Consider the following 11,588-nt stretch of genomic DNA (forward strand, 5'->3'; position numbering starts at 1 on the left):
CTTATTTCTCATTCTCTTGTACTTTTTTCCAAGTCATTGCAGTGTCATACTTAAACTTTATAATCACTCCTTGATTTCATCATTCCCTTCTCTATGTTGCTTCTTTCTCATTGTTATGGTAATACATTTTTTTCTCAAACTTCTTTAAAAACTATCATATATCATTCAAAAATTACTATATATCAATGTGTGTGAAAGAAATTAATACAATATATTAATTATTTTTGTACAAATATAGAATATTAAAGTTACATTAAGAAATGACACAAAAATTTTACTTTGAGAAACAATTAATGAATGTTTTGCAACTATAGAGTAGAGATTAAGGTTCTAATAAATCTTGTTAGATTACACAAAAGTACTAATTTTTTATTTTCTATTATGATGTTAAGATGAAATCTACAATAATAGGTTTTTTACGTTAATATTATTGATGAAATATGTAGACTTAACTTCCAAAACCATGTCTTCAAAAATTTTTTTTTTTTAATGAGAGATTCTTTAATAGTTCTTCCAACCTTGCCTTAATTCATCAACCCATAATTAAGCAAAACCTGAATTCACCAATGTAAATTTAAAATAGAAAAAAAAAAGGATTAAGGAACTAATAGGATAGGACAAGCAAACACCTATGGTAAACTCAAATTGATTTTCTTCTCATTATCATGTTTGAAGACGAAAAGAGAATAAAAATAAACTAAAAAAAGTATAGTACTGTTGATGGTGTTTTTTGATGTTTTAGATAGAATGAAGGATGTGAGGTGGAAGGGGAAGACAACTGCGATCTGCAACTAGAAAACATGATTAAAGGGCACAGGAGTTGTTAGTTTGGGTATGCTCTGACTCTCAAGTCAGTATGATTAGGGGTGTAAATGATACATTAGTACTCGCAAGCTACTCGGATTCAACTCGATTAAAATTCGAATTCGATTCGATAATTGTCGAGTCGAGCTCGAGCTCAAGTAGCTCAACTTATCGAACGAGTCGAATTCGAGCATATTAATACCTGGCTCAAATAGCTCGCGAGCCTAATCGAGCTTTTCTATTATATATTTATTGTTATTATTTTATTTATAAAATTACTTTTTTACCCTTAGCTTAAAAAACCCTAAAATTTTATTTTCTTTCTTTCCCTCTTCTCCTTCAGTCTTTCTCCCCATCTCTCTCACTCACCAAAAGACCCTTGCGACGCCTTTTCTTCCTAAATCCCACTCTATTGTCTTCTAAACTTACTTAGACCAAAACCAACTTAAATCCAAGACAAATCCAAGTTGGAACAAGCTGTTGCGTGCTGCCCTTCTACACAGTAAGTACTTTTCTGCGTGTTGCCATTCTTGTGTTTGATTTATCCTATAGTTATAGTTTTACAGAGTTATCTTCTGCTGCCTTTTTGTTTATCAAAACATTCTGTTAGAGCTTTTCCAAATATTTTCATGAAATTTTAGGATTTCACATCTGAGATTCCCACTAGGGTAGGGCTATGAGAGAGAAGAGACCTTCCGACGTTGATAGGACCAATATCGATGGGTTCATCAGGCACCGTTTCATCATATTGAATGTTATCTATAAAAAAACCCTTTCTCCTCTCTATAAAAGGTAAGCTTGTTCCACCCTTTCGAGCTTGAACAGAACCCGATCCTTCAACGTAGCCCTTTCTCCTCTCTCTAAAAAGTAAGCTCGTTCCACCCATTCAACGTTTACAGTAGCTTGAATAGAACCCAATCTTGAACAAAACCCGATCCCTCAACGTAGCCCTTTCTCCTCTCTCTAAAAGGTAAGCTCGTTCCACCCATTCGATGTTTGCAGTAGCTTGAACAGAACCCGATCCCTCAACGTAGCCATTTCTTATCTCTCTAAAAGGTAAGCTCGTTCCACCCCTTCGATGAATTTTTTCATAGTAGCTTGAACAGAACCCAATCCTTCAACGTGAATGATAGAAAAACAAACCCCATTACTCGATCAGGGAATCTAAGCCACTGCTCTATTCTCGACTCTAAATCTATAAAGGACTTTAAAGGGGAACTGTTCTCTCTATCTCAGTTGTTTTCCCTACTACAGGCAATTGATAAAAATAGGAGGATTTTTTTTCTTAATCTTAAAAAAAGTATGGGATATTTTTCCATGACATACTTTTTGAGGGCCATTTTTTTATTAAATGTTTTTATGTTAGGCTTCCAATTCATGCTAAAAAGTGGTTTAAATAAGAATGCCTTAATTAAATACCCTTATGAACGCCTAAATTAAATACCCTTATGAATATTGTGGGGATGCAGATCGAGAACAACAATGAAAGGGGGCAAGGTGTTATAGCTATTTGTTAGTATTGATCTTCTCAATTCTGATTTGTTTGTCAAACATTATCATATTATACTTTTATTTTTGTTGCAAACTTGTGAAAAGCAGTATGTTCTTTGTGAAGTTGCATTTAAATACTGAATTTGTAAACCAAAAGTCTCTGTATTATTAGCAAGAAAGTAATTGAATTTGGGCCACTTCAAGACTTGCACAATACGCTTTATCAGTAGAAAAACTTTTGGATGATTCATATTATTTAACAAAAAAAAAAAGGTCATTGGCTCTATTGTTTTTAGTCATAATCATAATTTGAGCTTTCATATAGTTCATCACTAATTTATTGGGGACTATTTAATGTGAATACTTTTCTTCTTTATGCATATTCGATTTGTTAGAATATAACCTGACACTTATTTTTAATGAGATTGAGTTAATGTTATATAAATACTAAATAGGCACGTATAATTGTAAAAATTAATAAGAAATATTCATTTTAAGAAATTGATTTTAGAAATTGAAATTATTATCAAAGTAGGTAATCTTAAATTTATTAAAATTCCTACAATATTAGTATATTTTCTCAAAGAATAAAATTTTACACTCTTCCAATAATTTGTTCTCGTAACTTGTTTAGCATGTTTCTAGCAATAGAATTTACCGCACATGTTTCTAACAACTTGTTTGCATTATTGTTTGATCCCAAAATTAAATTATTGTTTTGATTTGTCTTTTTTTTTTTTTGCTATAGGGAACTACACATGTCATCAACCACACCGGATATCTCTTCTATACCAGTTCAGTCGACAATAAATTCTTTTACTAGTCGAATTGTGTCAGATGATGGTAATGATTCAATGAATGAAGCTTTAGATGCCACTAATGGTAACACAGATAAAACACCAGTCATTGATGCCAATGATAGAGAATGTGATAATGCTGACCCTGAAAAGTGTGAAGAAAGTAATGAGAAAAAGAGGCAAAAGACATCTGCTATTTGGTTAGAGTTCAAAGAAGTCACTCTTTCTGATGGTTCCAAAAAAGGAGAGTGTGTCCATTGCAAGAAAAAGCTAGCAATAAATACAAGTAAAAGTACAACTCAATTTAAAAGGCATTTGATAACTTGTGTTAAGAGAAAAATTTTTCAGAATCAACAACAAATGATCAACTTTCAACCAGTAAACGCATGTGGTGATGCACAGATACTACCTGCTCTCACAGATGGCAAGTTTGATATGGTAAAGATGAGAGAAGCAGCTGCACATTGGATACTTATGCACGAGCATCCTTTTTTTATTATAGAAAAGGAAAGTTTTAACATGATGCAAAAATGTGGGATGCCTGAATAGGAAAAGGTATCACGCAATACTATTAAAAAGGATTGCATACAAGTTTATGAAGCAGAAAAGAAGAAATTAAAGGCATTGTTGAAGACTGTTAGCAAGATTAGTTTGACAACAAATTTATGAAAATCAAGTAATCAAAAGATTGAGTACATGGTTCTTACAGCACACTTTGTAGATTCTAATTGGAGATTGCAAAAGCGTGTTATTAGCTTTGTTCACATACCTCTTCCTTGTCGCGGTGTTGAGATTGCTGATTGTATTTTTAATTGTCTAAAGGAATGAGGAATTGAAAACAAGGTGTTTACACTTTCTGTGGACAATGCTTCAAGCAATGATGTGGCGATTAGAATTCTTAAAGATATTTTTTCAAGAAATAAGATGTTGCTTTGTGGAGGAAAATTATTTCATGTTCGGTGTTGTGCACATATCTTAAATCTCATAGTTCAAGATGACCTTTCTGAGATTAAGAATGTGATTGGTGATGTTCATGAAAGTGTCAATTTTATTAATCAAAATGAGACAAGACTTAACTCATTTTCTGACATAGTACAGCAGTTACAGTTACCTGATAGGAAACCCATTCTCGATTGTAAAACATGTTGGAATTCAACATTTGAGATGTTATCGATTGCAATCAAATTCAAAAAAGTGTTTTCGAGACTCAAAGAGCGAGAATCTCATTATGAATGTTGTCCAAGTCATGAAGATTAGGAAAAGGTGGAGAAAGTTTGTGAGATTTTAGAAGTTTTTAATTCAACCACTAAAATCATCTCTGAAAGTGATTATCCAACTTCAAACCTGTTTCTGAATGAAGTTTATCGTGTGAAAGTGTTGTTGGATAAAAGGATGAATGATGAAAATGAATTTGTTCAAGCAATGGTTCGTAAGATGAAGAGTAAATTTGATAAGTATTAGGGAAAATGTAATTTGATGATGTCTATAGCAGCAATCTTGGATCCAAGGTGCAAAATGAGGGTGATTGAGTTTTGCTTTCCTCAAATGTACCCTGATAGAGAAGTAAGAGAAAATATTGCTAAAGTTTGAGATGCCCTTTATGAGATTTATGATGAATATGCTCGTGAGTATCAATTTGGCAATGAGCATAGTGTTGAAACTCAAGTGCATGATAATGGTATTAGTGGTATGAATATAGAAGCTTTTTCTTCTGGTTGGTTTGAATTTGCAAATCATGTAAAATCAGTTGAAACTACTCAACCACAACAATCTGATTTAGATGCTATCTAGCTAAGGGCTATTTTATCTGTGAAAGAGATTCCACTAAGTTTCATGCTTTGGAATGGTGAAAAGCGAACATTTTGAAGTATCGTATTTTATCCAAGATGGCTCGGGATATACTTGTTATTCTTATCACTACAGTGGCTTCAGAAGCTACCTTTAGTGCAAGAGGTAGAGTTATTGATACTTATCCTGCTTCTTTATCTCCTGACACAGTGCAAGCATTACTTTGTGGAGGAGATTGGTGTCAGAATCTTCATGGAGTGAAGAAGAAGAACAAAGTGAGTTTTTTTTATTATTATTTTGTTATTAGGTGACTATCATTGCTTTAATCTAATTTTTAACTATTATTTTTCTTTACTTTATCTATGTAGAAAGAGAAGAAATCAATTGAGATTGCACTCAAAATCCCCTAAAGTGAGGATATCTAATGTCTTCTATACAGGTATGAAATATTATTATTAAATACTTTTAATTTGTCACAACATTACTAAAGAAAAATAGGTAGTAGCTAGTCTAGATTGAGCTTTTTGCATTATAGTTTACGAACCATAGGTTAACTAATGATAGAAACTCATGTTAAGGTAATTGACAAGATATTGTTTATGTTTTTTTGCTCTGATTATAAGACAACTGACAAGATAAAATCCATGTTGATGCTAATGTTAAAAATTTAAAGTTATTGATCATTGTAATAATATTACAATCTTTTTCTTACATGGGTACTTTTATCATTATTCTTATTGTTAATTATAATTTCTTTGTTTTGTAATTATTCTTTTGTGTAGGTTTATTGAAAAACAATATGAGCCCAATGTTCATTTGAAGACATAATATTGTGAAGGTAGCATATGTATTGTTGTTGGTTTGTTGTAACTTATTTGTGAACTTATTTGCTTAGATATTTAATATCTTTCAATTAGGATTTTAATTTCTAAGTTTCATTATGTCTTATATTTGTGTGTTGTATTTGAATCATTTAATAAGACTTTTATTTGCTTAAATTTGGTTGTTGTGTAAGTTATTATTATTATTATTGTTGTTGTTGTTATTGTTGTTGCTATTATTATTGTTGTTATCTTGAAAATATAATATTTATTAGGTTTGATAAAAATTAGTTGTAAAAGATCTCGAGCTCGAATAATCGAGTTTTTTTCGAGTATAAAAATCGAGCTTTTTTTTTATATATTAATCGAGCTTAATTGAGCGAGCTCGAATAGCTCGATTTCGATCACGAATCAAGCTCGAGCTAAAAAAATAAAACTCGATCGAGTTCGAGCCGAATATCGAGTAAAAAGTTTAAAATTGAGCTCGAGCTCGAGCTTATTATTGTATCGGCTCGACTCGACTCGATTATACCTCTAAGTATGATATCTAAGGTAAGGTTAAAAAGTAAAAAAGATTAGGATAGTGAAGTGTGTGAGAAAAGCTTCAATGGAGAAAAAGTTTTGAGAATACTAGGTATCCCCCTCTTTGTTACCTTGAGTACCTAGTTTTTCATTTATCTCTTGCTTAAAATCAATGGTGATAGCTTGACTAAGACAATTGACAATTGGTAGAATATTTGTGCGGAGCTCAATAAGGGTTCACATTAGTGGATGAGAATTACGTTTAATGATCCTAAGTAGGCATGAGTTACGTTTAATTATTCTAGACAAGTTAAATGCTGATAAATCAATTTTGATGTGACTATTTTAACAAGTTATTGGTGGGACCTTAGGCAAATCCTTTTTTTTTTTTATGAAGGATAAGTCATTTTTTTAGAGTAGATGACATGATTGTTTAGGTGTGTTTTGTCTAGACGATCTAATGACCTAATTGTGTTAATTAAGCTTTGATCAGTGACTAATTGATTTAGGTGTAATAATTATCTCTCACATATGTGAGGGTTATAAAGTGATCAGACTATTGACCAAAGCCCGAAAAGAAATATAAAGGAAAAAATGAGCAAAAGTGCTTTGGCGAGGGGTTTTTTGTGTCTTGGCTATCTTGGCACAATGACATGTCCGTTGAATGTGAGTTAGAGCATATTTGGTGAGTAGTTGTACAAAGGTGTCTTTATAACCAGGGCGAGTGTGCTTGGTGAGCTCAATTATTGACGGCAAGCAGTGACTATTTTTGGGCAAGCCAAAGGTTTGGCAGAGTCACAGGGACTAGTAGGTGAAGACTAAGAAAATTTGTTTACAAAAATTTTGTACTAACTGTGGAGCACAAGTGGTTAGGGCACATTTGGTGGGGCAGTGTGATGCACAGCCCGTGTTTTTTTAGAGAAGTAGCAAGACAGGCTATGTGTCTTATTTTGGGTGGTGAGTTGTTAAATATATTTAATGGGTGCATTTTTTTCAAAATGCACCATTTTTAAAAGGAAGTGTATTTGCTTATTTTGAAAAGTGGTAACTGAAGAGGTTTTTAAAGGGGGAGTTAATCTTGTACTGTTTACAAATCGATTAAATTAAACGATCTGAACAAGTATCATTTCAAAGGTTTCATTTAATGTTTCAAGATTCAAATTTGGTGCCGTTTCACGCCTTTCCTTTAACTAGGTATAGGAAAAGGGTTTAAGAATTTTTGCAATTTTTACTTTCGCTACTTGCTTTCTGAGTGAGTATTACATTTTTTTTTCTAACAATTTCTAGGTAAGGTTTTTTTAGCTCTTATTTTTGTTTAGTGTTTGCGCTTGTATGTTTTAGAGAAAGATGGAGATGGCCCTCGAAGGAAACGTTGTGATTGAGAGTTCTAATGAGGAAGGGGAGGCTAAGGCTCCGGACACCAACACTTACAACCAAAATAGGGGGAGAATACTTCAAGGACCTTAGAAAGGGCTAATGGTAGTGAATCTACGGGTCGTAAGGGTCGAGAGAATCAAGTTGGTGGTAGCCGCGGCGGTGGCATAATGATCAAGAAAGGGAAAGCCCCTCGTGTTAGTGGAAATTTCCCTACTGCCGAGCAGGGAAGAAAGAAATGAGACAAAGGGAAAGATGTGGTTGTGGAAAAACCTAAGGAACCTAAAGATTTACCACATAGTTCCCAGCCTGCAGATAGCAATCCTTGTCGAACCAGCTCTTTTATGATGGATCGCAAGCCAGATCATACGCTATTCAACTGCAATGATCCCATGTACGAGATTTCTCTCCCTCCTCCAAGGTTCACTATTAGCCAAGTGGGGCGATGCGAAGACATGGCATTCTTCCTGAACAACTTCTATTATTGTTCCATTTACCACTGTAACACATTTTTCATCTTTTGCTGGCTAAACTCAATGTAGCCGCTAACCAACTTGCACCAACCACTCGGGCCTTTCTGGTGACGTATCTGATTTTTTGTAAAATAAAAGGTTGGGTGCCTTCGATGAACATCCTCATCAACTTGTACATGCTAAGGGAGAGTTATGGTTGGCTATATTTCCTTCAAGCGGAGAACAGGGTGGTTATGGTGGATTTGCCTTCTAACACTCATTTAGATTATGATCAATTATGGTGGTGCACACTAGGGTACTGGGAGTGAGTTTCCCCTTCAAAATAAGGTGGTCATATGCCAACCATTTGGCGAGAAAGCTGCCTGAATTGAGTGGGGATGAGGATAAACGAGTGCAGGCATTGAAGAATAGCATAATCTCCTACAAGAGATTAGCCACTACCAAAAATATTCATGACTATTGCACTGTCACTGGGGAGGATCAAGCTTGGCAATTACTAATAAGGATAAGTTGGCTAAAAAGGCTCAAAAGGAGGGCAGAGCCTAGAGTAAAGATGCAAAGGCCTATTCCAAGGGCTAGAAATGTAGGTTCGATTGTTGAATTATTGAATTTGTAGTTGTGCTTCTAATCCTGAGATTGTTGTGGGTGTCAACTTGTGTTGTATGCCTTTGATTGTTGTTGTCTCTTATGGTGAAGAAAATGGCTGTGAAAGGAAAAAATTCTAATTATCCAGAAGCTTGCCTAAGTGATTCTCTTACCAGAGTTGCAGAGCCAATTCCTAGAATTGTCTTTCTTCCAACTTTTGTACCTTCTATATCAGCCTCTGCCCAGTTCCTACATCGCCATTCCCTGTACCACCAATTGCTGCACCAATTTCTTCACTACCAATCTCTAAACCTAGGGTCAAAGGAGAGGGGTGCAGTAGGGGTGAAACGTAGGAGGAAGAATTATAGAGAAAGGGGTGTCGGCATGCCAAGTGGCAATGGCCCCATTGAGGGTAATCCTTTTTTTTTTTTACTAATTGTTATGCTTGTGAACTGATTCTAATTCTCGTGTCTTTGTTTTACAGGAATAGATCTTGCCTCTAAATTTTGGATGATCGTTGATCAAGAAAGGCATAAGAGTAAGAGGTCTTCTACTGCTAGTTCACCTCCTACCAAGAGACTTGCAATTGGAGGCTCTAGCTCGCCTGTTGCAACACCTGTCACTATGGTTGTGCCAATTCCACCTCTCCCACCTCTTGCTCCTACTGTTTCAAGTTATACTCCAACTGTTACAAGGACTCTTGCAACCTCGGCCAAGGCACCTGCTCCTTCACCAGTCGAGATTTTTGTTACCACATCGTATGCTACCTCAGTAACTCCTATTGTTATAGCTCCCACGTCTACTCCAGGTTCAATTCCTGTTTCAGTTTCTCTCCTTTCAACAATAGCAACTGATTCTAATTCCGTGACTCGGAGGTAGGGTTGGCTTAACTAACCTTAGAGCAGTTTGAGGTGAGCCTTAGGATGCATGCCTTCATATCTAGATATGCTGCTAAAGGACTGGACAGAGTAAGTTCTATAGATTTTGCTACAGTGTTTGGAAGGCCCAAAACTCTGTTCCCTTCTGACACTTCTTGTGTGTAGGCTGTTAGTGGTCTACCTATTTTTGCTAGGTATAGGGCTCGACGGTTTTCATTGCTCAAAAATTTACAAAACGATCTCTTCCTAGCTACTGAGATAATACTTGTGTTATTAAAGTGGTGTACTTTGTTATTTTTAATATAGGAAGTAACTTGCTATTGTTGTCATGCTTTGCGTAGTCTTTGGCTAACTAGGTAGGTATTTACGAGCAGGTCAGGGAATTGGTGAACTTTCTGAATTTGAAGAGAAAGAGTAGCTGAAAAAGTGCCAAAAAATTGCTAATCTAGTTGTGTTATTAAGGGAGAGAGACCTCTCCATTGAAGGCCTAGAGGACACAATAAAGGCCAAGATGGGGGAAGCCGCTTGGAAGAATTCAACTTTAGAAGAGCTTTGAATGCTACTACTACTCCCTTTAAGGATGTGGAAGGAGAAAAAGACAAGTTGAAGGCGGAGTAGGTGGAGGTTATGACTCAGGTGGACCATGCTGAAAAAGGAAAAGATGAGGCTTTGACGTAGAGTAGGCAGGCTCTAGCTGAAAGGGACCAGGCCATAACAAATAGAAATGATGCGCTGGCCCATAATTTGCAAGTAAAACGGGAGCTCGCCAAACTTAAGGCCGAGCTAGAAAATTAAAAAGCCGAGTCCTCTATAATAGCTGAGAAACAGGATCCTGAATGGCCGATGGTGTAAATGAATGTTGAGTTGCAAGACAGGTAGTCAGCAATATATCAAGTGCAACTCCACTTGGGGCCCTTGGATTTGGGGGATATAGACTTTGCAAATATGAGGGAACCTTTGAAGGCTTTAATGTGGAACATATTAAAGATCTAGCCCTTTTAGAGGGGTTAAGGCTTCTATGGAGCTGTCTGCAAAACCAGTTGTAATTGTTCCATGTCCAGACTTGAATGCTCTCCCTATCGCTACTGATGAAGGTTAGGCTAGTAGTTCCTGCACTAAGTCTGCTTTTGAGGCTAGTAGGTGGTCGCTGATGCAGTTGTTTCCCTGTCCTCTGTTAAGCCTGTGCTTGTGCTCACTGAAAAGCTAGTTGCCCTTTCTACTATTGAGAATGCTACTGTTGATACTGTTTCTGCCCCTTAGGGCCTTTTGCTGTATTTTTCTTTGTTTATTTTCTAGGTTGTAATTTTTATTTTTCCTCATTGATGTATTCAATAGACAAATAGTGATAAAATATAATTTTTCAAAATCTCTATCTTAGTTTACCTTGTTGCTTTAATAATATGATATCAACTGTAAACCATAACTTGGCTATGTATTCACTTGTGAAAAATGGTTGAGATTAAGATAATAGGACGCCAAGTTTTTTTAGTACCATATCTAATTATGACATGATACAATAACCTGGCTAAGTTCAAACCTTGTTCAAATAATCTAGTCTTGCAGACACTAGTTTTTGGTACAGAGTAAGCTAATAAAGTAAACATTGAGCAGTGAGGTTATATTTTAGGGATTCGTGCATGTTAAACCAAAGTGTATGATCAGTATTATAAAGGTCACTTAGAGTGAGTCAAGTATTGCTCAAAATATAACAAAGTCATGCAAATTAGTATTGTGAACTAAACTTTCCTTTTTCAAGAAAATAGAATTTTAGACTTAATGGTGTAACCTATTGGCTAACCCTAAGGATTGCAAGAAAAATAAATTAGTTAAGGCGAGCATTGCCTCAGAATACTTAAATGAGATAATGAAGATATAATAATTTGTTAAAAGTAATCAAGTGTACCTCATTGCGAGGCTATTGATTTACTGTTTGAATTTTGGCATGTCAACCTTAGTTTAGCCAAATTGGTACAATATTGATTCTAGCAAGATAGAAGAATGACACATGGGGCATATTAAGTGTGGTTTGGAAAGCCTCAACGTAATAGGTAGAGG

At 35.2% G+C, this 11,588-nt stretch overlaps 1 protein-coding gene across 4 annotated transcripts; it reads left to right on the forward strand.

Annotated features, from left to right (window-relative positions):
* Window positions 1–7,219: 7,219 nt before the first annotated feature.
* LOC149518727 (uncharacterized) lies at window positions 7,220–10,912 on the forward strand. Of its 4 annotated transcripts, XM_089760787.1 has the most exons (4): window positions 7,222–7,417; window positions 7,565–9,067; window positions 9,140–9,463; window positions 9,908–10,912. In XM_089760787.1, the coding sequence occupies exons 2-4, from the start codon at window positions 8,758–8,760 to the stop codon at window positions 9,949–9,951; spliced, it is 678 nt and encodes a 225-aa protein (XP_089616913.1). In that variant the 5' UTR covers window positions 7,222–7,417; window positions 7,565–8,757; the 3' UTR covers window positions 9,952–10,912. The 4 variants fall into 4 exon arrangements, with proteins under 4 accessions (XP_089616911.1, XP_089616910.1, XP_089616913.1 ...); XM_089760784.1 differs by having other exon boundaries at window positions 7,221–7,417; window positions 9,140–10,912; XM_089760786.1 differs by having other exon boundaries at window positions 7,222–9,067.
* The last annotated feature ends 676 nt before the right edge of the window (window positions 10,913–11,588 follow it).

Source organism: Durio zibethinus, chromosome 5, assembly GCF_047325235.1.
Source record: "Durio zibethinus cultivar Kanyao isolate XHJ-2024 chromosome 5, ASM4732523v1, whole genome shotgun sequence".
NCBI lineage: Eukaryota > Viridiplantae > Streptophyta > Magnoliopsida > Malvales > Malvaceae > Durio > Durio zibethinus.

What these genes read in the sequence shown, in the direction of transcription:
- LOC149518727 (XM_089760785.1), top strand. Translation starts at nt 8,758, where the DNA reads ATGGTGAAGAAAATGGCTGTGAAAGGAAAAAATTCTAATTATCCAGAA. An exon ending in TGGCAATGGCCCCATTGAGG is followed by an intron (nt 9,068 to 9,139) that starts GTAATCCTTTTT and finishes TTTGTTTTACAG; the next exon opens with GAATAGATCTTGCCTCTAAA.